A 26,189-nucleotide genomic window follows, 5' to 3' on the forward strand; every position below is an offset into this window, starting at 1 on the left:
AAAAGTTCATCTCAATACTTTGTTATATACCCTTCGTTGGCAATGACAGAGGTCAAACGTTTTCTGTAAGTCTTCACAAGGTTTTCACACACTGTCGCTGGTATTTTGGCCCATTCCTCCATGCAGATCTCCTCTAGAGCAGTGATGTTTTGGGGCTGTTGCTGGGCAACACAGACTTTCAACTCCCTCCAAAGATTTTCTATGGGATTGAGATCTGGAGACTGGCTAGCCCCCTCCAGGACCTTGAAATGCTTCTTACAAAGCCACTCCTTCGTTGCCCGGGCGGTGTGTTTGGGATCATTGTCATGCTGAAAGACCCAGCCACGTTTCATCTTCAATGATCTTGCTGATGGAAGGAGGTTTTCACTCAAAATCTCACGATATATGGCCCCATTCATTCTTTCCTTTACATGGATCAGTCGTCCTGGTCCCTTTGCAGAAAAACAGCCCCAAAGCATGATGTTTCCACCCCATGCTTCACAGTAGGTATGGTGTTCTTTGGATGCAACTCAGCATTCTTTCTCCTCCAAACACGACAAGTTGAGTTTTTACCAAAAAGTTCTATTTTGGTTTCATCTGACCATATGACATTCTCCCAATCCTCTTCTGGATCATCCAAATACTTTCTCGCAAACTTCAGACGGGCCTGGACATGTACTGGCTTAAGCAGGGGGACAAGTCTGGCACTGCAGGGTTTGAGTCCCTGGCGACATAGTGTGTTACTGATGGCAGCCTTTGTTACTTTGGTCCCAGCTCTCTGCAGGTCATTCACTAGGTCCCCCCGTGTGGTTCTGGGATTTTTGCTCACTGTTCTTGTGATCATTTTGACCCCACGGGGTGAGATCTTGCGTGGAGCCCCAGATCAAGGGAGATTATCAGTGGTCTTGTATGTCTTCCATTTTCTAATAATTGCTCCCACAGTTGATTTCTTCACACCAAGCTGCTTACCTATTGCAGATTCAGTCTTCCCAGCCTGGTGCAGGTCTACAATTTTGTTTCTGGTGTCCTTTGACAGCTCTTTGGTCTTGGCCATAGTGGAGTTTGGAGTGTGACTGTTTGAGGTTGTGGACAGGTGTCTTTTATACTGATAATGAGTTCAAACAGGTGCCATTAATACAGGTAACAAGTGGAGGACAGAGGAGCCTCTTAAAGAAGAAGTTACAGGTCTGTGAGAGCCAGAAATCTTGCATGTTTGTAGGTGACCAAATACTTATTTTACCGAGGAATTTATCAATTAATTCATTAAAAATTCTACAACGTGATTTCCTGGATTCTTTCCCCCCATTCTATCTCTCATAGTTGAAGTGTACCTATGATGAAAATTACAGGCCTCTCTCATCGTTTTAAGTGGGAGACCTTGCACAATTGGTGGCTGACTAAATACTTTTTTGCCCCACTGTATATGACGGATTGAAAATCTACGCGGATCCCTTAATTATCTATGCTCAAGGAGTGTTGTAACAAAAACGTGCATGAAAACATGAACAGTGGTTTGCTCCGTCTTATGCAATCCAATGAAGAGAAGAGAATCGATCATCATGACCTCCTGTTGATCACAAAGGGATCTGAACCGAAGAACTGCCGCCTTAAAATAAGTCGCTGTATTACTATAACTAATGACTTAGAATGTTTCTGATGTAATATATGTATAACGAAGATACACTGAAAAGAAAAGTCAGGCAACTGCATATTATTTGGCACTTTATTAAATGGATTAGATTAAGATTAAAACATAATTAAGGGAAAAGAGAACTTAACTCCTTTAAGTTTGCAGAAAGATTATGTACTTAACACATTTCATGAAGAGAATTTGTTAATAAGTGTCAAATGTAGCATAATTACGATAAGCGTATTTGGCAGTGTGATGTCACTGTGAGCCTTTAACAAAAGAATAATCCCAAGCCGCCTTTTGTTAAATGGATCCCAGTGACATCACACTGCCAGAAATGCTCATCATTATTATTTGAAATTATGCTGTATTTGACACATTTGGACAACTTCACTTTCTGAGTGTTTTTATAAGGACGTAATCTTTCTGCAAACTTAAACTAATGGATTAAGTTTTCTACTCCTTTAAAGCAGATTAATTCTCCTTGGCTTTTGCTTGGCCCAATGTTGGGCAGCCCTCTCATAGTACATCTCGCTGTCATCCATGCTGATGTGGATCAAATTGTCCAGCGAGTCTTCTCCGAGCTTATTAAAATCAGTCGGCTTTGTCCGTCTGGTGGGGGACGACATCGGCAGCCAATGAGATCGCTTATAATGAATCGGAAAATTCCGGGATGTCTGACGTTTTCTTTCAACGTTTTTATTGGACGGTTTGAACACGTGATCTTGACATAGCCAACAGATTAGTTTCTTTACATCATACCACGCGGAAATATTATTTTGACAGAATCAACACAAACATTGGGGGAAAAAAAGGCCACTTGTTTAACAAAAATATCAATCAATATGTAAATAGATCTGTTATTTGCTCTCCTATGTATCTAGTTACTTGTGGGTAGGAAATTTAACGTATCGGTATAAATCTAAGCGTATCGGATTTTAACTAAAGCGACTAAGCGTATCGGGCCTGATACGCTAAAACGCTTTGGGGAAAACCATGCGTTACCATGGGAACAGTCTTTTACGAACACGGAAGTGGGCGCTCAGCGCGCCGAGTCCAGTGTGACTGAGGAAAGGGAACAAGTTTTGTGTTTCATCTAATTCAAAAACTATAATCTTATTTGGCAGCAGGCACAGAGGAAAGTGTAAATCATAAAGTTTCTGTCAATATGTTTATCAGGCTTGTATGATTTAAAAAAAAAAAAAACTTCGTGAAGATGTTTATCTAAATACACGACCTACTCATTCTAAACCTGCCGAGCTTCGCCGGCGAAGCTCTCAAAACTCGTCGTATTTTGCTTCCTTTCAAGCCTCGTTTCCAAGTCTGACCAATAAGAACGCTGCGTTTTTGGCAGTAAATTTGTTTTTTTCGGTTTAACTTCCATATCTGGAAAGCCCGTGCGCCAGGCACGCCCCGGGAAACTGCTGACCGTTGACAGAAATGCACAAAATTACTTTACAAAACAACAAAATTTTGGTTAGCACAGGTTAATATAAAATTTATAGGCCGTGTTTGAGGATCTCTGGCCATGTAAAGTAGAGCTCACTAGCTAAGCTTATGCTCATAATCTTGCTTGTGGTGCACTGTGTGTGTGTGAGAGATAATCAGGGAATCGACGAACTGTCCAAATGTAGGCTGAAATGCCGTTTATTAAATAAACGGGTTTCTTTTTTTGCTCCAGTAATTCCCATGTGGTCGTTCTGGTGGTGGGGAGCACTTGATGAATCAGATTTAAAAAAATTTTTTTTTATTATTAGTAGGAAATCGACACGAAATCTGCCCGCTTCGTTTGCACAAACCTCACACACTGTCGCTTTAGATTCGTGTCGTTTCTTGGAAATTCCTCAACCGAATGTCCCGTCGTATATGGATTTAAGCATCCCAACACAACTCAGCACTTTACCATCGTTATTTTTGTAAGATTACAGCAACAGTATCCAATCTCGGTGAGTAAACGAGCACGGACTCGGATGAACCGAAATGACCCAGATAACCAGGGTTCCACGCGTGACGTCGTGCGAGATTAGCCCTGAGGCAAGGCTGTGTTTTTCCGGGATCCGGAAGCCGCGATTTATCGATTTAGTTTTGTGCTCGATGATAAAATAACAAACTATTATTTTTTTTCTCCCCCTGCTTTATTAATTCATTTTGGTCGTTACTAATGATATATATTCATGACCACTACGTTCAGACTGCAACCTGAAACGACCCGTATCCGATTTGTTGTGAAATCCGATTTTTTTGTTAGGCCGTTCACATTACCAATTATATGAGACTTGTATGCGATCTCCAATATGAACGGAAAACGACCCAGAAGTGTCCCGCATACGCAAATTGACACGTAATATAAGCACATCTACGTAATACGTAAACAAAAAAAAAAGCGCACTCTTCAAGTTTGCAAGTAAAGCATGGAGATGAGGCGAGACCTGGCGATGTGGTTTTTGTGGCGGCGGCGGAACTCTCACAATAATCTGATTAATGTGGGCAGCAGACTAATGAGACCGAAGGTGTCAAATTACTGGAAATTTCCAGAACAATCTTATAATCTTGTAATGCAGGATGGTTTAACATCCAGGTCCCTATCAAATCCACCATTAGCTTCAGTGCTTAATTTGTAAAGTGGGAGGTCCCGGAGCGCAGAGGATGACTGGCTCCGGTGCGAAAAAAAAAAAAAGAAGGGGGGGGGTGCTTCTGGGCATGTATTGTAATAACACTGCAAATTAAGTTCATCTGCAAAAAACCCCGCTCACACTCTGCACTTGAGATAGGGACAGTGTTGATCGCGGCCAAGAGGCCCTTCAGTTCATCTGGGATGAATTCTCCATTACTTTCCCTGAATTCCCTGAATGCCCTGATGACATGTCGTGGGTCATTGATGCAAAACTGCTGGCAGAGCGCTTCCAATTCTCTTTCCCCAAACAGCGCGTCTTCCTCCTGTGGCCACGGAAGTGTGCACCCTCCTTTTCCGCAAACAGATATTTTGTGGATGTCGTTTCATGAGAGAAATCACCAAGAAGACAGATATCAAAATCAGACATTAACAATAAATAAACTTGCATTTATTTATTTAATTATTTTATTTTTTTAATTTTGTTACATAGTCAAGAGAGGTGGCAGATCACCGGATCCAGTGTAAATAGCTGCCGGAGCCAACGCCCGAGGTTCCGGAGCGCGCTCCGGCTTGCTCCCCCTCAAATTAAGCCCTGATTAGCTTGATCAATTCTGTAAAAGTCTATTTAAATTCTGAAAACTGTACAAATGTTGTTGTTTTCCACCAAAGAGGCGGGATTAGCCAACGCAGAATAGTGACGTTTGTCTCTTGTTGATGACGTGTAGGTCGCATGAATGCGACCTGTCCGGTCAAACTGCAGTTGCACGTGAAAATAACGGATATGCATCGGAATTAGGACCACATATCCAAGCGGCCTGGGTCGCATGTGAAAAAATCGGATCTGTGTCGTTCAGATTGTCAATAACAAATCGGATACAGGTCGCATATGGGCAAAAAAATCAGATATGGGTCGTTTCAGGGTGCAGTCTGAACGTAGTCAAAAAGGCATTCTCTCAATTACTCTGCATTCTCGGGGTCTGCTGGTAAATTTGCTTAGAAATGATGTATCCTATACGCTTTCACTCTTTGCACAAATGACCATCAGTTCTTTTTCTCAATCTATCCAGTATCCAGGCTTTTTTTTAAAGGACGTGGGGCATGGATTTTTTTTCTGGGTATAATTATGTATAAAGGACATAAGAAATGCCATCTAAATCACTGCAGGGCGTCAAAAATGTGAAAATCATCACATTATTCAACTTTTTTATACATCAGCGTAAAACAATGATTCGTTAATTAGCTAAGCGGTCACGCGACCCGTGACGTCACAAAAACTTTTCAAGGAGCCAGCGCTTGGGAATCTAATGTAAACAGGTTACCGAAATGGACACCATCGACAGTGATATTCCCGATGTTTCACAGAGATGTGAAGTTAGACCCTATCAATTCGAACCGATAGCTGGAAATTCACATGAACATAGATCTTGTCTTTACTCTGACGGGTCAGATGATTCTGAGAGTGAGAGTTCATTCAATCCCCATGAAACTGAAAGCGGTCGGCTCGATAACACTTCCTGGTAAGTTAAAAACAATTCTGTTCAAAGGCTAATGATCTGTTGAAAGAAGTATTATTTTTGTATCATACACTGAAAGTTCATCATAGATCTAGCTAAAGTCCGTTGCAAGCTAGTTTTTTTTTTTGCTGATATTTTTCGAGATTGATTGAGATACAATGCTTCCAGAGTCCGAGATGAAAACATTCAAAATGGCGAAACGAGTCAGAATTATGATAATCAATAATTGATACACCCAAAATTATAATACTAATCCTTACCGCATGAGGCCCATGATAAAACCACACTTCCAGGAGGGGCTGCCGTCTGCCTCCCAAGCCGGCCGAGAGCGCTCCTCGTCGGGCACGGCCAAGCGGGCGAATGCCCTGGTCCGTCCGCCCTGTCTAAAAATAATGGTACAACTCCGAGTGAAGGTATCAATGCGCTGTCGAAGCGCGCAGAAGGTGTTAGTACGCCTGTCATTATAGTGCGGACTTTCCATAGCATAGAAAATCGCCACGTTTCAATTTGTGTAACTGAACTTTGTTTCATGTCACTGGTCATATAAACCTATGTAAACAGGAAAAACGCGGAAGAGTTTGGTCGCATCTAACTACAGCCCCAAAAAATACCATTGGCCATGTTGAGCCTAGCTACATTGCTAACAGGAGTAACAGCGCGTCTGACTGACTGGGAGGTCGCAATACACCATGATGTTCAATGTACGTTAAACACTCTAAAAACGAAACAATTTTCTTGTCATCCAAGACACAAAAACTATTTTGTCGCATTCGTCATCATCATGATTCACACTTCTCCATATTCATCTACCCGCTTGTGCTGTACCCGAAAGTTTTTGTGACGTATGATCACGTGACAGCGGCTCTTCCGGTTGTAAAATATGCATATCGGAGCTCGAGCGGAAATGCCATATAATCATCACGAGTATAACGATTTTGCTGAATTTAATAGATAATTTTGTATTTGATGATGCAATTATTTCATATTTTTAATGGAAAGAAACTGATATAGCGTGCATTTATGTTTCATGTCCCATGTCCTTTAATCTAACGGGTAAATGAGCAAAAAGGCACGGTTTTGTGCTGTCTGTCAGCTAAATGCAGTCCGTTTCCTCTCATTTCCATTTGCTCCGTATGCAAATCCCGACCAGGAAGTCGCTTCTTTAACGGGAAGTACAGGATGGAAAGTGTGAGATTGCAAACACTGCTGTTTGATAGATGATTTTTTTTTTTTTTTTTTTTTACTCAGGGATAATCTGAACAAAATAAAACAAGCATGTAGCTCATGATGGCACGAAGACACTGCGATCGATTTTAGCTGATCTGCTCAAAGAAATCAGGTCGTAACACATTCTGTAGGTTTCAGGGTTGAGGACGTTTCTCATTCCATCCCTCACACGCTTGATGAATGTTTTGCCCTGAATTTGTCCAGTTGTTCACCAAGACAATAGCTGAGAACTAATAGAGAACGAAACAAATGTTCTCCAACCGTAACCTTTGGTTGCAACTACAAGTTTAACCCCTTCTGTTTTATTGTCTCATTCGTTCCATTGCTGTGGTCTGTGCTGTTAAATCTCTCCGAGCAACTAACAGGAAACCCACATGCCCACACGGAGTCCCCCTGACTCCGTGCTGCAGCTCGCCCACGTTCCTCTCACTTCTGAAATGTCACACCTGAGAAATGGCTTTTCAGTCTTCTGGGTCACAATTTGCATGGGCAGGAGGAAAAGAGCGTACTTGCGTCAGTATGGAAACTGTGTGTGTGAGAAATGGTGTTTAAGTCTTAAGAATATCTGACCGTTTTGACTTTGCGGGGACATTTAGCAGGTCCCCAAAAGGAAACCGGTTTCCCTACACCGGCCTTTTTTTAAACAGACCTGCAGCATTTTTTATTTAGAAACTAAAAGAGCCAAAACGTAGGTTTGTTTTACTGAGGTTAAGGTTAGCTTTAGCATGTATCAGGTTTAGCATGAATTAGCTGCACTAATAATTGTCAGTGGAAGGTCCTCACAAGGACAGTGTATGTGTGTGGTTGTTTTTCCGTATTATTCTTTTTATTTGTTCGTTTCTTTACATTTTTGGCCAAAGTATCATAAATCTGTCTCGGTATCAAAGGTAGACTATTAGTATCGTGACAGCCCTAGCAGTTCTTTACCTCGTTACGTGTTTTGCACCATGTTTTCACTCCGACCTGACTGTATTTTGGGTGTGTGTGTGTGTGTGTGTGCGCGTGTTTTTTCTAACAGCATTCCCTTGCTGCATCATTAAACCCAACACACTTCCTTCTTTGGAGACGTTGTTGAAACTTTTCCATCACACACAATATTGCTGCAGTGTTTGAAGCTCCGCTGTCCTGAATTTGGAGCGAGCAAGCGTGCGTGTGTGTGTGTGTGTGGACAGTCCTGACTCTGAAACCCCACTCCGTCTCCCTGGAAACCTGATCTCTTGTTGCTAGGCGGCAGACTAACCTAACTGATTGTATCTGCTCAGTGCAGAACGGCTTGAGTTAAGTGTGCGTGTGTGTTATAGCATAGCTTTGTAAGAACGTGTGAGTAGGCATGATGTGTTCATGTATGTGTGCTGGGCTGTGCATGTTATGTCGTGTGTGTGTGTGTGTGTGTGTGTGTAGGAGGACACTATTTTGAAGAGACCTACTGGAACAGCCTAGAAGCACTTGAAATTTTTTTTTTTTAAATAAATAAATTAAATGTGCAGATGTCATGCACATAAGCTTGTCTTTTATGGCTATCATTATAAACACACACAACCTTCATTTATTTAATTTAAAAAAAATGATGATGGCAAGAAAAAGCAAACACTGCACACTTCCTGTGTTTACTCTATGCTTTAGTTCTGCATGACCCTTGATGCATTTTGCAGTGTGTGTGTGTGAGGAGGGCAGAGTGCATTTGTTTGTGTGATGATTTTTTATAATGTTGATGGTGGTTAATCCGTTAAGGGAAAGCATGATGTCCTCTAAACGTGTGTTTTTTTTTTTTTTGTTTTTTTTTTCCAGGTGAAGGACCTGACACGTTTTCTCGACCCGAGCGGCCTCGGAGTCATCAGCTTCGAGGATTTCCACAGAGGCATCACAGCCATCAGCAACGGAGGTACACACACGTGCGCATAAGCAAACAACTGTGTTCTTTAGCACCGTTAATAGTGCCAGAGGTGCGCTCTTTAGACAGAAAACTAGAAAGATAGACATGCATAACAAGCCAGACAGGCAGGTAGAGGGGTCGGTACATAGACAGTTAGACAAACACCGAGAGAGAACTTGAGAAACAGACAGCTAGGTAGGTCTAGTCGGACAGACAGATAACCAGAGAGACAGACGGGTCGGGAGGTAGACAGATCCAGAACAAATATAGATTGATGTGAATGGTAGATAGTCAGACAGCTTAGTACGACAAATGCAGTCAGACAGCCACACAAAGACGGACAGAGAGGCGTGCAGGTCGGAGAAAGACAGACTGACTGACGGACAACTAGAGACAAAGAGACACAACTAGATGGACATGGAGACAGACAGATAACTCGAGACACAGACAGACATGCAGGTAGACAGACAAACAGTTAACTAGAGACCGAGAGACACGCAGGTAGATGGAGAGACAGATAGACACAGGTAGATGGACAGAACTGGAGACATACAGATGGACAGATAGCTAGAGATAGAGATAGATGGACAAGACAGACACAGACAGACAGAGAACTTGAGAAATAGACCGACAGCTAGGTAGGGCCAGTCGGACAGACAGATAACCAGAGAGACAGACGGGTCGGGAGGTAGACAGATCCAGAACAAATATAGATTGGTGTGAAGGTATGCGAATGGCGGATAGACAGCTTAGTAAAACAAAGGCAGTCGGACAGACACGCGGGTAGATGGACAGAGAGACGGATATTCAACTAGAGACATCGACACACAGATGAATAGAGACATGCAGGTAGACAGACCGATGACTAGACAGAGACACGGGTAGATAGACAGACAGATGCACACTCAGAGTGATGGTTAGACAGATGAATCGACAGACCTATAGTCAATCAGACATGAATAGACAGGCAGGCGGACAGACACGTTAACTGAAGTTTCAGGCTTCCTGATTAGTTTTTCCACCCAGCGTCAGGACAGTAATTAGCCTGTGTGTGTAAAGTGAACACCACTGCGAGAAAAACCCTTCAGTTTATCTTGAAATACTCTGATTTAGTTTTTAAGGACATTTGTGTACTTTTTTATTTTTATATGAGCAGAAAGCCTCCACACAGAGGAGCATGTTTCACGCTGTTTCATCACAGCCGTATTCTCTTCCTTAATATCAGTCAGGTGCAAGACTGAAACGATGCCCAAAAAACTTGTACTACCGAGCTTAAATACAACATCAGGCAAGATACGATTTCTCACCCTCACTGAACCCACTGGGTGCCTTTTTACTCAAACCGTGTGTGTGCGCGCGTGAGAAAGACACGGTTCTCTGCCACAGTGATGAGTTCTCCTCTGCTTTACGGTTCTGAGCATCGATGAGTCAGACAGAATGATTAACAAAAGGTGTCCTTGGTTACCATCGGAATTACTCCATCTGTGATCAGCTCTAGTTCCAACCTTGCTGAGCAATGACGTTAATGAGCTCACGGTCTCATTACAGGGAAACTAAACTCAAAAAATTCAGCTCCGAGTTTCATCACGGAATAAATCTTGACAGTCACAATTACATTAACATATTAATTTTGTGGGCGGCACGGTGGTGTAGTGGTTAGCGCTGTCGCCTCACAGCAAGAAGGTCCTGGGTTCGAGCCCCGGGGCCGGCGAGGGCCTTTCTGTGCGGAGTTTGCATGTTCTCCCCGTGTCCGCGTGGGTTTCCTCCGGGTGCTCCGGTTTCCCCCACAGTCCAAAGACATGCAGGTTAGGTTAACTGGTGACTCTAAATTGACCGTAGGTGTGAATGTGAGTGTGAATGGTTGTCTGTGTCTATGTGTCAGCCCTGTGATGACCTGGCGACTTGTCCAGGGTGTACCCCGCCTTTCGCCCGTAGTCAGCTGGGATAGGCTCCAGCTCGCCTGCGACCCTGTAGAAGGATAAAGCGGCTACAGATAATGAGATGAGATGAGAGATATTAATTTTGTGTGGATTTCTTTTCTTTAAGAGTGAAATTGTATGTTGAACATTGGTGGACTGTGATTTAAAATAAATGTCATAGACCGTTATTAAAGATGTTAAAGTGTAAGGTTGTGTGGTAGACAGATTGCAGTCCCAAAGTGTGGAGAAAGAAAGGATCTGCTCATGATCCAAAACATGCAAACTAATCGGTTAAGCATGGTGGAGCAGTTCATCTCCTGAACAGGAGACCGAAGAGAAACTCTTCAAAACAAACAACTGGAAGAAGCTGCAGTACAAACTCGGAAAATCATCACCAAAGAAGAACGCAACAGTCTGGTGATGCCAGTTGGTCACCAGCTTGATGTAGTTATTGCAAGAAAACAACACGTGACCACATATTGACCGAGTGGGAGGGCCGGACGGGAAAATATTTGGCTCGAGGTCATGCCGCAAATGACCAAGAGTCAAATATTTTCCCAACCGAACTCAGTCAATAAACATTTTATCATGTGACCTCTTTGAACTAACATGCACAGTGGAAAACGATGAACAACGGTGCGCAAAAATCTTACTGTTGTCAAGGTAGCGTTGAACACTTTGCGAAAAAGGAAGACAAAGCGTCAGGTTCGTAGTCTAAATGTTTTGTTTTTTCTTTGCTTGTATATTAAAAACTACATAGCAAGCTGTCTAGCTGTTTAGAGGGGATGAGTGTTAAGTCTCTTTCCTCCTTAACTTCAGCAAGAAACGGCGTTTTCTTGTCCTTGTATAAACAAGTGAATTTCTTCACTCAAAAGTACCTTTTTTCGGGGGGCGTCGTGGCTCAGGTGGATAAGGCGCCATACCATAAATCCGGGGACCCGGGTTCGATTCCGGCCCGAGGTCATTTCCCGATCCCTCCCCGTCTCTCTCTCCCGCTCATTTCCTGTCTCTACACTGTCCTATCCAATAAAGGTGCAAAAAGGCCAAAAAAAATCTTTAAAAAAAAAAAAAACTTTTTTCATTTTCTTGGACAATTTCAACTTGTTCAGTTAGGTCTGCGTCTGATGAATCATCTGGATAATTTCAGCTCGCTTTCACTGTGCTCGGTTGTGTCGCTCCTGTTTCAAAGGTAACCATTCAGAGCAAAATGAAAATGGCAGAAGTGTTCCCGGCTTTTTCCAGACCGGGTTCAGAAATCCGTATCTGCCCAGTCATGTGATTTCCCCACCCCCAGTGGTTTTATTAAAAGCACACATGACGATAAGTGTTTATTTAAAGGTGGGGTACGAGATTTTGGAATAACGGTTCCCGCAAGCCATATTTTGAAAAGAAACACCCGCCCTCGCCATGCTCCCACCCCCCGTGTCTCCACCCCTCCTCCCCCTTATAAAGCCTGAGAAAATCAGCCTTTATAATGGGTGTCTATTGCGTTACACACCAGTGGAGAGTGTAGAGAGCTTGGAAAAATAGCTCAAACTTTCTCATTTAAACTGTGTTTTCAGCCCCAATTTTCACTCCATACACATAATTTTCTCAAAAGTAGTAGCCACACTTGTCCTAATTCACACAATGTGTTTACCTACACGATAGGACTTGCAGTTTTTGAATGAGAAGCCTGAAAGTGAGGAGAGGACAGGCGCGCAGCCCCATGGACTGCCATTATAAACTTGGCAGAAAAGTCACTCGTTTTTAACTCGCTCTAGTGACCTCATTTTTTACACTACAGACAAAAAAATTACATCAGTGTGTTCAGGAGAGCCTTGTGGCGCTCACTGTGAAAGAATTTTGTGAACATCTCCTTCCGTTTTCGTGTAAATCCCTGTTGTTTGGAGGGAGCGCACTGAGAAAATCCTGTGACACACTGCTCGCAGCGCGCGGGTTGGGGGAGGGGCTGCTCGCTCTCTCTCACTCACACACACACACACACACACAGAAGGGCCGGGCTGCTGGCGGGCTTCAGTCTGATTGACGTGTCAGTATCCAATCATTTTGAGGTGGTACCTCGAAAGGATTGGATGGCGTTTTTCCTTTATTTTACACTGTAGACTGGATTAAAATATTTCGTTTTTGGGTCAAACCTTCTATTGTACTGCTTGCAACATGGGTGTGAGGAGCTTTTCAAGCAATATGGTAAAAAATACTCCTGAAAAAAAATCTCGTACCCCACCTTTAATGTCTCCTATTCATCTTTTAATCTCAAACCTAAATGGCTTGTGGAAACAGCGAATTGGGCTTGCTGTTCCAATACTTTTGGAAGGGACTGTTTTTAGGATGTCAGGTTACAGTGCATTGGATCATATTGTTCAATACAAGACTCCAGATACAGATAATTAGACCATAATAGTAATAGTGCGTTAATCTAGTGTGAAAACAGCAAGCAAGCATCAAACAGGTCCTGGAAAATGTCACGCAGTTATTCAAGTGTGGCGTTTGGGAGCAATAAGGCTTCCTGGTAATTTATGAGACACGTCCACGGAGAGGTTGATGGATAAATAGGAACAGGCAGTTCCACGAATAGGTGTGAACGTAGACACGCCGATTGCATCATCAAGTAACCGTACTGGAATTCTCTCTCTTTCTCAGGATCTGACCCAGATCTCTACAAGCTACAGCTCACTTCAGGGGATGCCAGTGGAGCAGCCGAGGAATATGACGAGGTAAGACACACACAGACTGCGGTTTCACTCCATGATCTGTCCTCAATACCACTCTTTCCTCTCTCTCTCTCTCTCTCTCTCTCTCTCTCTCTCTCTCTCTGTGTTGGAAAGGCACATCTGTTATTATGCTCAGTGCTCAGCATATCTGACATTCCTGCATATTTTCTGTTGTGTTTTAATCTCTGGAATCAGCTCGTCTGAGAAACCTGATGACAGAAAAGCCCAGTCTTAAAAACAGATGTTTTTAATTCGCACAAACATATCGTTCTTCAGAGTGTAAATGTCTGAAACGGTGCGCTGGCCTCAGTGTTTATGATGCAGCTGAGTGTGTTGGGCACTAATCGTTTTATGATGAGTGTTCATTATTTAGAAAAGTTAAGGTGGTGTGGTGATTGTCGATTATAATGATGGCTATGTGGTCTTTTTGTGCCTCCTGGGCTCTAAAACATCGATACTATGCAATTAAGTATTAAAAGCAACCAGTTTAAGAATTTTCAGATTTTCTCCACATTGCATATTAAGAGACGATATTATGGATCTCGTATATCTCCAGTGTCTTGTTTTGTTGCATTACAAGATGGAATTAAAATGGATTTTTTCTGGGGAGGGGTTAGCACCATTTGACTGACGCAACATGCTTACCACTTTAAAGGTGCACATTGTTGTTTTTTTTTTATTGTGTGACAATAATTAAGATGAAAAAACAGAAATCTGGAGTGTGCTTAGGTATTCACCCCCTTTCATATGAAACCCCTAAATAAGAGCTGGTCCAACCAATTCACTTCATAAGTCACATAATTATTTGATTAAGATCCGCCTGTGTGCAATCAAAGGGTCACATGATCAGTCATATGATGTCTGTGTAAATCAACCTGTTCTGGAAGGACCCTGACTCTGCAACACTACTAAGCAAGCAACATGAAAACCAAGGAGCCTCCAAACAGGTCAGAGACAAAGTTGTGGAGAAGTATAGATCAGGGTTGGGTTATAAAAAATATCCCAAACTTTGAATATCCCATTGAGCACCATTAAATCCATTATAGCAAAATGGAAAGAATATGGCACCACTACAAACCTGACAAGAGAATGGGGCATTAATCAGAGATGCAACAAAGACACCAAAGATAACACTGAAGGAGCTGCAAAGATCCACAGCGGAGATGGGAGTATCTGTCCACAGGACCACTTTAAGCCGTACACTCCACAGAGCGGGGCTTTATGGAAGAGTGGCCAGAGAAAAAGTCACTGCTTAAGAAAACATGTTTGGAGTTTGCCCAACAGCATGTGGCAGACTCCCCAAACACACGGAAGAAGACTCTCTGGTCAGATGACTAAAATTTATCTTTTTGGCCATGTGTGGTGTAAACCCAACACCCTGAGAACACCATTCCAATAGTGAAGCATGGTGGTGGCAGCATCATGCCGTGGGAATGTTTTTCATCTGCAGGGACAGGAAAGCTGGTCAGGACTGAAGGAAAGATGGATGGCACTAAACACAGGGCAATTCTGGAGGAAAACCTGTTTGAGTCGGCCAGAGGTTTGAGACTGGGACGAAGGTTCACGTTCCAGCAGGATAATGACCCTAAAGCTACACTGGAGTGGTTTAAAGGGAAACATTTAAATGTCTTGGAACGGCCTAATCAAAGCCCAGCCCTCAATCCAATTGAGAATCTGTGGCATAACTTGAAGATTGCTGTACACCAACGCAACCCATCTAACTTGAAGGAGTTGGAGCAGTTTTGTCTTGAGGAATGTGAGATGTGCAAAGCGAACAGAGACATACCCCAAGAGACTTGCAGCAAAAGGTGGTTCTATGAAGTATTGACTTTGCAGGGGTGAATACCTATGCACACTCCAGATTTCTGTTTTTTCATCTTAATTATTGTGTCACAATAAAACAACAATGTGCACCTTTCAAGTGGTCGGCATGTTGTGTAAATCAAATGGTGCCAACCCTCCAACAGTCCATTTTAATTCCAGCTTGTAATGCGACAAAACGGGACAAACACCAAGGGGGATGAATACTTTTGCAAGCGTGAGCTAGTTAACATGCGTACATGTGCTTCAGCCTGATGACAGACAGGAATGGTGGGAAAGGGAGAACTTATTTGTGTAATTAGTGTTGTATCGGTGCCACCTGCTGGCGAGGTGTTTAACATTCAAAATGACTCTCGTGCGAGTCTCTCTCACCACACACCGGTTAAAAAGAATTAACACATCAGTTGTTACGTTTGCCGAGAAATAACTTGAAATACAGCGCCCTCTGTGATTGTCCGCCCTTGTAAAGATGTTAGTAAATAGGGTTTAAAAAAAAAAAAAATCCATTTTCTGGTGAAGTAGCTTCATCTTGCACTGAAAAAATGAGAACGCTAACCTTTAATTGAAATATATTTATTCAAAGAAAAACAAATACCTCATCAAAAAAAAATTTTCAACAAAAACACATGTGCCACTATTATTGGCCCCCCTGCATTTAATACTTTTACCCTTCCTTTGTCAGTAAAACAGCACTGATACCCCTTTTCCACCAAATCAGTTCCAGGGCTGGTTCACAACTCGTTCAACTTGCGAGCCAGCTGAGAACCAGTTTGCTTTTCCGTAGCTCGGGGTGCTAAGGGGAGCCGCGTCAGTTACGTTGCTGTATACGTCAGTTACGTCGCTGCATTTGCATAAACCTTGGCGCGAACATCGAAGCAACAACAAAATGGAGAAGAATGCCCCTTTTCCACCAAAGCAGTTCCAGGGCTGGTTCGGGGCCAGTGCTTAGTTTGGAACCGGGTTTTCTGTTTCCACTGACAAAGAACTGGCTCTGGGGCCAGAAAAACCGGTTCCAGGCTAGCACCAACTCTCTGCTGGGCTAGAGGAAAGAACCGCTTACATCAGCAGGGGGGGCGGAGTTGTTAAGACCAACAGCAATAACAAGACCGCGAAAGATCGCCACTTTTAAGCGACGAGAAGCAGCAGCTGTACAAACGCGAAGTCAGCCATTATTATTATTGTTGTCGCTGCTGCTGCTTCTTCTTCCGTGTTTTTGCTTCGATATTCGCGCCAAGGTTTATGCAAACGTAGCGACGTAACTGACGTGGCTTTCCTTAGCACCGCGAGCTATGGAAAAGCAAACTGGTTCTCAGCTGGCTCGCAAGTTGAACGAGTTGTGAACCAGCACCAGCACTGGCTCCGAGCCAGCCCTGGAACTGATTTGGTGGAAAAGCATCCGTGATATCTCGTCGCTTATTTAAAAATGGCGCCCTCTCGCGGTCTTGCTATTGTTGTTGGTTTTAACAACTCCGCCCCCCCACTGACGTTAGCAGTTCTTTCCTCTGGCCCAGCAAAGAGCTGGTGCTAACCTGGAACCGTTTTTTCTGGCCCAGAGCCGGTTCTTTGTCAGTGGAAACAGAAAACCCGGTTCCAAACTAAGCACTGGCCCCGAACCAGCCCTGGAACTGATTTGGTGGAAAAGGGCTACGTGTGTGTCCTATAACATTTTATAAGGTTGGAGATCTGAGACCGTTCTTCTTGACACGATCTCTCCAGATCATCCAGGGTCCTCGGCCCTCTCTTGTGCTCTCTCCTCTTCGGCTCCGCCCACAGGTTTTCACTGGGGTTCAGGTCAGGGCAGAAGCTTGATTCTGTGCTCAGCGAACCATCTGTGTGTTGGTTTGGACATGTGCTTCAGATGATTGTCCTGCTGGAGACAAAGGGGAGGTTTGATATCGGCCTGTAGTTGGACAGCCGACAGGGGTTGAGGTCACGTTTTTAAACAGGGCTTTGATAACTGCTAGTCTAGTCAGTGCTAAGGGAAGAATGTAGGGCTGTAACGATACACCCAACTCACGATTCGATTCGTATCGCGATTTTTGACCCACGATTCGATACGCCCACGATTTTTTTTTAAATGTTTTTTTAAAGTAGTAAATTTGACTTATTTACTTACTTACATTAACTATTTAATAACAAATAATTCAGACCACTGCAGAGAATGAGTAATATGTATGCAAAAATGAACAAATGTATATCCAAAGATTGTTTTATTTCTCAAAATAATACTGTTGAGCCGGAAGCTCTGTTTTTTTCGGTTCTGAAAAAGTCATTTTTCCAAATCGTGTAAATCCGTTAAGATTTTTTTTTGGGGGTGGCTCTCTCACTGTCTCACTCTCATAGGGCCAATGATTTTCTGTGATCGCGGAAAACAGATGGAAATTACGGAATTTTTATGGTGAAACATTGCTCGCATGTCAAAATGTAACTGCCGCAGAAGGCTTCCGCCCAAGCAGACATGCCTTCAGTGTTGCCAGATATTGCTAACGTTTTCCACCCCAAAATATGTTTAAAACCAGCCAAAAAGCACCTAAACCTGCCCAATCTGGCAACACTGCATGCCTTTCCGGTCAAGTGATTGTGATTGGCTTGTGGCACACCTAGCCAGCCAATGAGCTGCTTGTTTACAGATTCGCTCCCCGCGTCGCAACCAGAATGGCGACCGCTTAAAAGAAATGAATGCTCTGCCAGTGGCGAGTGTGGACGTTGCGTGACTCGCAGAAGATTGTCGCAGGTCGGCGAAAAAACGACTTACTAATAGATATTAAAAAAAAAAGTAATTTAAGTAAGTTTAAAATGTAATTTAAATAAAAAGTAAAGTATTCATAAATTGAAGTTTGGAAGCACCTCTGTTTTCGGGCTGAGGAGAAGTTTGAAAGGGTGTACCGCGATTCTGCCTTCTTGTATCGCGATACGGATCGTGGCTCTGCGTATCGCGATTTCGATACGCATATCGTTACAGCCCTAGAAGAATGGGTTATTTTTCGAAGAGGTTTGATTTGCTTCTGGTATCATCTGCTTGAAGAGTCGTGTACGTAAGGGATTTAGTGAACAAGTTGAAAATTTTGATGAGGAAATGAGTGAAGTTGGTTCGATTTCGCTAAGGAGAGTTGTCATCTACATAATATTTAGCAAATTGATGGTTTGAATTATTTTGCCATTGAAGAAGAATTCGTGAAGTTGTTGCGACGACAAATTGAAGGTGGTCTTATTCCGAGTTAATTTTGCTACAGTATTAAATAGGGCTCTAGGATTACTTTTGATATCCTCTATTAGGGTGGAAAGATACGTTGATCGAGCAGCGCCAAGAGCTTTTCTATACGTCAGGAGGCTGTCTTTCCGTGTGAATTGGAATACTAGAAATTTCGTTTGACGGCATTTATGTTCTATATAGATGACTTGCAACCACATGATGAAAATGTGCTACGTCGTGAGCGTGCGTCATGATGGTGGATGTACAAAGCAACTCGGACGGCAGCCGCTGAATTTTCTCAGTATTACCACAATTTGAACGATCAAGCGAAGGTTCGATACAAAGAGAAAATAGAGATGTGTGGTTTTTGACCCGTATTTAAAAAAGTCAGAGTTTTTTCTGAAGATAAGACGCTTCTACGGACCATCGAGTACCCAGATATCACATTCTATCTGATTCGGCTGCCGAAGAATCGACTCCGAATGTTGAACGAAACGTAGCCCATGTCCTGAGTGGGTGTCCAGTCTGGATTGTTTCCATCATATAATTTTGCTGGCGCTCCTCGAAGCGAAATGGTAACACACGTGTTAAAATGAAAGAACGACTGAGCGAACCATGACGAGAGAGAACGCTCATTTTATCGCAAAATTCTAGCAACACGAAATAAAATTCTTCCATGATCTTACCGAGAATCTCGCCTGAGATAAAATGATCACTGCAAACACGAGCTGTTTTGGTTTGAGCCTCTGTTAGATCAGCCGTGCCGATGATGTTCAGCCGTGCTCGTCTCCTCTCCGTACAAAGCCTCGGAGTTTCCTCGCCCTCTTTCCGAATCACGGACGGAATTCTAAAAAATCAGAACGTGCAACGGTCACGAGTACTGTTGTGACCACAACCATATACAGCTTCGCTAAAAGAGCGCGCTTAAAGCAGTGGGGAAACAGAGAGAGTTGCGCACGCGTGACCGTGTTTTGTACGGAATGTCGCTTGAGCCTGCATTTGGATATCCACCAACATGGCCGACATCCGGGTTTCTATTTTGCTTTGACGTCACTTGCAAGTCAAGGATCGACTTGGAGACTTGGAATGCCCAAGATTTTACTTTTTCTTGTAATTCACCAACAGTGATTCTTGGATTTTTTTTTTTTTTGTGCCTCTCTTCCCATTCTCCTCACTGTGCATGAGGGCAAAATAAACTTGGGTCCTCTTCCAGACAAGCGTGTAACGGTTCCACCTGGTGTCCACTTCTTTTTATTATTGCCCTAATGGACATTTTCAGGTGAATAGCTTTATTTATTTATTTATTTATTTATTTTTATAATAACCATTCCCTGACTTTGGAAAGTCAACACACGACGTGTTTTGTGTGTTCTGTTTATCGTTCCCATGTTGCTCTTGAGGGAATTTGGCCTCTGTGTATTTGTTCCCCAGTTAATCAGGAAGTTCTGGATTACAGCTTGAAAGTTCCTCCACACTCCAGTCAACTCCAAAAATACTGTGCAAGTTAAATGGGAAACATGCTTCAGTTACAGTGGGTTCGCGATCATTTCCAGGAGTGCTAAAAATAGTGGCACATATCTCGTCTCATCTCATCTCATTATCTCTAGCCGCTTTATCCTGTTCTACAGGGTCGCAGGCAAGCTGGAGCCTATCCCAGCTGACTACGGGCGAAAGGCGGGGTTCACCCTGGACAAGTCGCCAGGTCATCACAGGGCTGACACATAGACACAGACAACCATTCACACTCACATTCACACCTACGCTCAATAAAGGTGGTGTTTACATTAGACCGTATCAGCGGATCATCAGATTAACATTTTTAAAACGATTTGCGTGCACACAGCAACGCCAATACACGATTCGCGTGCACACAGCAACGCCAATACACAGATACGCTAATCACATGACTAATTAGATGGCACGTCACATGATCCCAGTGCATATCGGGCATGCGCAAGTCACTCACCACTTGCAAGTGGAAGGATGGCAAGCGAACACCTTCTGTGATGTTCATGTTCTGTGATGTTCATGTTCTCACTGAGTTTAAGCGCCTGAAGGAGGTAAATAAGTTGAAATGTGTAAATAAACCTCAGTGCGGCTCAGCGCTTCCTCCTGCGCTCCAAATCACTCTGCCCTGAACAGCGAGTGCCCTCTGGAGGGTGAGCACTCCGGCCCTGCACAGCTCACAGAGCGCGCAAGTGAAGCGCACGAGCAGTGATTCGGGACTGAGCCGCTGTGTGTGTGTGATCCCAACGCCAGCGAATCAGGAAGGTGGATGTCACAGTGACGTTGTCCAATGACGACGTCAGCTAGAGCTCAGCACTGCGTTTCCTCGTTCCTCAGTGTTTACACAGCACCGGATCAGATACGAACTGGGTTGAATACGTGGGCCCTGGCGGATTCAAGTTGTTCCGCGTGTGGAGTCGTTTCCCGGCGTTTTAATGTGCACGGACAGTGCATCCGCGACGAAAACGAGACGGATACGGTCTAATGTAAACACCACCTTAGAGTCACCAGTTAACCTAACCTGCATGTCTTTGGACTGTGGGGGAAACCGGAGCACCCGGAGGAAACCCACGCAGACACGGGGAGAACATGCAAACTCCGCACAGAAAGGCCCTCGCCGGCCCCGGGGCTCGAACCCAGGACCTTCTTGCTGTGAGGCGACAGCGCTAACCACTACACCACCGAGTGGCACATGTTTTTGTTGAAAATAATTTTCTTGACGAAGGATTTGTTCTTTGAATACATTTAGGCCCACTTTACACGGGGACGGTCTGAAACAAAAATGCAAAAGTCCGTTTTCGTTCTCACTTTTTTCCGCGTCTACACGACCGTTTTCAAGGAGGAAATCTGCGTCTATACGGTGACGCATAAATGTGTGGAATTCAATTGGATGTGCATGCCAGGCGGCTAGGTGGTGCTGTGAAAGACCTCCGCTATGTCTGCGCGCATGCGCAACGTCTTCCGTCTTGTCTGATCTGCACATCTGCGCCGCGAAAACTTTGACTACTCTGGCTATGGTAAGTAAGAAAGTAAGTAAAGTAAGAGCATACTATACCCGCCTCTGTTCATTAACGGTATATGTGCAGATTCAGTATAGATGTTCGAAGGACTCCTGGATGTTTATTAAAGCTGCCAGAGCAGCTTGAAGGTCTGTTGGATCGATGTAATCAGACATGCTCTTACTTTTTTACTTACTTTCTTACTTCCCGGGCTGGCATGTACAGTATATGACATATGTATGACGTAAACGCGTACCCGACGTGAGCAGAGTTTCGCGTATTGGGTAGTTTAGACGGATATGCAACGGGGGCTGTTTTTAACTTATCCACTCTGGAAGGCGTTTTCAATTTTTTCCGTTTTTCAGCCTCGGAAACGCCGTCCCCGTGTAGACAAAAGGCACTTCCGATAAAATATTTAGTCGTTTTTACCCGACAGCGTCCTCGTGTAAATGGGCCCTTATTTCAATTAAAGGTTGGATCCCCCCCCCCCCCCCCCCCCCCCCCCCCCAGTGCGACATGAAACGACGACTTCACCAAAAGGTCCCCCCCCCCCCCCCCGAACCCTTCTGAGTAATCTTTACAAAGGGGTGCCAATAATTGTAGAGGGCACTGTGTCTCCCACTCCGAGTTGAAGGACACAGAATGGCAGCTCTAAAAGCAGACATGATTCATTTGTCACATTCCTTCCCTCGAGTTCAGCTGCAGTCATGCTCCTGAAGCCTCGGCACTGGAAATAACTTTTTTTTTTTTTTTTTTTTGCGCCTGCATTTTTTACTTCACGCTTGGCAGAAATAAAGGATCCTTTATTGTATCACTTACCACCCACACAACCACCACGTTTCACAGCATTCACCTGCTTATTTTATGTTGTTGCTCAGTTTATATGACTTTTTTTTTTTTTTCTCTCCCCCCAAAGGCCAAGACATAACACACAGACACTCACAAGGCGTTTCGCTATCCGCTGAAACATTCAAAACAAACCTTGCTGCTCGAATCCTGTTTGGATTTTCGGAATATTTATAAAAAGTGAAAATCCACTTTCAGCCACCAATTCAGAGTTTTCAGAATTGACGTGTGTGTGAGAGAGAGAGAGAGAGAGAGATGTGCTTAAAGGGGAACTGAAGTCATTCTGAAACTTATTTTATTTCTTAACGTGTTTTTCAGTTATGTTTTCGGTTTTAGTAACCTTGTATCGTGACTCGTATTGGCAACTAATTGCAATTAAATATTATACTTATCGGCCTATTCGGTTTTTAACCGTGTTGAACTTGGTTACAGGGTTCTCCACTTTTCAAAAATAAAAGGTGGGGGCGGGGCCAGGGGGACAAAGTCCTCCTGAAGCTCACGGACTGTGGGCTTTTTTTTTTAACGGTGAAACTGGACAGGAAATGCTAAATCATTGTTAAAATCATTTTACAAAAAATTAACACATTGTTCCTGTCCATATCATCTTTATCGTCAAATGTGAGACTTATTTGACATTTCAGTTGAGACTGTTGCGCATCCCTGAATTATGTATTTTTTTCTGTGTTTGAAAAATAAATGAACTTCCATGGATAAACAAAAATACCCAGTTAGAATAAATGCATAATTTTTTTTACAATACAGATAATGTTAATTGGGCGGCACGGTGGTGTAGTGGTTAGCGCTGTCGCCTCACAGCAAGAAGGTCCTGGGTTCGAGCCCCGTGGCCAGTGAGGGCCTTTCTGTGCGGAGTTTGCATGTTCTCCCCGTGTCCGCGTGGGTTTCCTCCGGGTGCTCCGGTTTCCCCCACAGTCCAAAGACATGCAGGTTAGGTTAACTGGTGACTCTAAATTGACCGCAGGTGTGAATGTGAGTGTGAATGGTTGTCTGTGTCTATGTGTCAGCCCTGTGATGACCTGGCGACTTGTCCAGGGTGTACCCCGCCTTTCGCCCGTAGTCAGCTGGGATAGGCTCCAGCTTGCCTGCGACCCTGTAGAACAGGATAAAGCGGCTAGAGATAATGAGATGAGATAATGTTAATTGGGTGAAACTACTCCAATCCATGCGTGAGCTGGTGCGCGTGCCCGAGACTGGCACAACAAAGCCACCCTGGCCTCCGTAGTTAAAGTGCCATTCCACCATTGGATGTATTCTTTTGCATAAAATACAATATATTTTATGACAACATGACTAGACAGAGAAATCTTTTAGCTTCAAAATGATGTATCAAACATAATTTTTTGACAACGACAAGTATATTAATTTTGCGACCAAAGTCACCTACCCTTTTAATTTCCGCGCGGTAGTGAAACGTGATGTCATTCGCAGGCTCCCCTTCTTGTGTACCACGTGTCGGTCTATTTTTAGACCAGGAAACCCCCAAAGTGAGAGAGTCATTTCTCCTCGTATATGGGGGCCAAAAAAATTGCGAAAAATTGAGTTAATCTTTCAGTTAGCTAGATTTATTGGTATTAGCTAGATTTATTGGTATTATTTTTATCGCGTTCTATCCGCCATTGCTGATAATATGTGCCACGTCACGTGGTACACAAGAAGGGGAACCTGCCGATGACATCACGCGCGGAAATTAAAAGGGTAGGTGACTTTGGTCGCAAAATTAATATACTTGTCGTTGTCAAAAAATTGTTTGATATATCATTTTGAAGCTAAAAGATTTCTCTATCTAGTGATACCATTTATATATGTTGTCAAAATATATTGTATTTTATGCCAAAGAATACATCCAATGGTGGAATGGCACTTTAAGGTCCTTTGACCCAGGAACCCAGAAGTCCTGCAGTAAACAAACAGTGAAGCAACAGGAAAATGCAGCTCTCGCCTACACAATCACAGATATGTAAAATAAAAGACCTGAACTTAACTGTGTGTGTCTGTGTGTGTGCTGTTATATGATTAACTGTGTATGGTCAGAAAAGATGATAGATAAACGTAACCGTTACACAACAACGCTACAAACACCCACAAAGTTATTTAGCTGCTGGCTCGCTGCAACTTGTAGCTTCCAGCGTTACTATGTGTCAGTATAGTGTAATGTGGTGCGGTGTAGTGTAACGCAGGGATAGCCCCGTATGCATTCGTTTAATGGTCTTCTGCGTGTTAAATAGTTACAAAATTATAATAAAGCGAATAGTTTACGATTTATTTGGTGTATTGAGGTATTTCACCTGACGTCACAGGGTCACGTGACGCCCCGGTGTCCGCCATTTTGAAGGTCAAACTAGCTAATGTCAACAACATAGTAGCTAGTATGTTACTGTAGCAATGTTTATGTTCAGTCATTTGGATGACTGTTAAAGGGATAGTTCGGGATTTTTGACATGAATCTGTATGGCATCCCCATCAATAGTGTCGTGCAAACACACTGACTTACCCCTGACAGCATCCTGTGAGTCCAGTTACGCTACGTTCACACTGCAAGGCTTAATGCTCAATTCCGATTTTTTTGTGAAATCCGATTTTTTTGTGAGGTCGTTCACATTAACAAATATATGCGACTTGTATGTGATCCTCAGTATGAACGAAAAGCGACCTAAAAGTGTTCCGCATGCGCATTGCAGGATACGACGACGTCACACGCAGTGAGCACGGCCAGTGTTTACGGAAGTAAAACCGCCCGGTTGCGGTATGACTCATCCAATCTAGCTTGAATAGCTGCATCCCCCCAAATGGAAATCAGCTCCCTAACCTCTGCGTCCTTCCATTGAGAAGATTCAGAACCTTCACAGCCCGAAGCGTCCCTCGCATTGATGTCATGCGCAGGGGCGCAGATACGTTTTTTGAACTGGGGGGGACAAAAAACTGGGGGGGGGGGACAAAGCTGCCAGCAAACCAACCCCAATATGCCTGTCAAACTTGTTGTTAGTAACCATAGCAACCAAGCTCGAGCGCGCAACCTGTGCAGTCTGCGCAGCTCAACCAACCGAATATCAGTCTTTGTTTTGTTTTATGTGAGTTGTTGCAACTATGTATACACTGCCGTGCACCTCAATAAACCGAATGGTAATTAGTCTTTTGATTTTTCCGTGAGGTTTGCCTTATGCAAAGAAAGACAGCATAGACGTTTTTTCCTCCCTATAAGTGGGGGGGGACCGAACGAGGTGAATTTAAATATGACTCGTCCCACCCTATATCTGCGCCCGTGATTATGCGCCATGTTGTTGTAACTTTTTTGAGAGACCCGCTGCCTACTTCAGCGCAGAATAGTGACGTTTGTGGCTTGTTGATGACGTGTAAGTCGGATGAATGCGACCTGGCGGTTCAGACTGAAGTCGCATATGAAAAGAGCGGATAGGAATCGGAATTAGCACCACATATCCAAACGGCCTGGGTCGGATTTGAAAAAATCGGATCTGTGTCGTTCATATTGTCAATAAAAGATCGGATACAGGTCACATATGGGCGAAAAGATCGGATTTGAGTCACTTCAGCCTGCAGTGTGAACGTAGCCTTGTCCGGTTTTGGTCCAGACGAAAGTAGTCCGGCAAGTTTGTTGGGGTCACGAAAGTAAAACGTTTTTCGTCTCAAAACAGTACGTGTTCAAAAGAGTGATATATTTGCATCACAAAACCGTTGTCAAATAAAAAGTCAGACCTCGAAATCGCTTGGCACTATTTTCTCTCCCTTCTTATCACTGCGCGCTGCCGCCAGGTGACAGCCACGGCTGTTTCATTCATTGTTTACTAGTGATGGGAATTTCGGCTCTTTCGGCTCTTCTT

At 43.6% G+C, this 26,189-nt stretch overlaps 1 protein-coding gene across 3 annotated transcripts in view; it reads left to right on the top strand.

Annotated features, from left to right (window-relative positions):
- rab11fip3 (RAB11 family interacting protein 3 (class II)) overlaps positions 1-26,189 on the top strand; it is a 103,256-nt gene that overhangs the window by 26,037 nt on the left and 51,030 nt on the right. For all 3 annotated transcript variants that reach the window (XR_009654702.1, XM_060921178.1, XM_060921176.1), the window contains exons 2-3: positions 8,753-8,846; positions 13,400-13,473. Coding sequence is in view for 2 of the 3 variants with exons in the window: in XM_060921178.1 (XP_060777161.1) it covers positions 8,753-8,846; positions 13,400-13,473 (168 nt within the window). In the remaining variant the exon portion in view is untranslated. The remainder of the gene's footprint in view (positions 1-8,752; positions 8,847-13,399; positions 13,474-26,189) is intronic.

The sequence above is a fragment of the Neoarius graeffei genome, chromosome 5 (genome assembly GCF_027579695.1).
Source record: "Neoarius graeffei isolate fNeoGra1 chromosome 5, fNeoGra1.pri, whole genome shotgun sequence".
Classification (NCBI taxonomy): domain Eukaryota; kingdom Metazoa; phylum Chordata; class Actinopteri; order Siluriformes; family Ariidae; genus Neoarius; species Neoarius graeffei.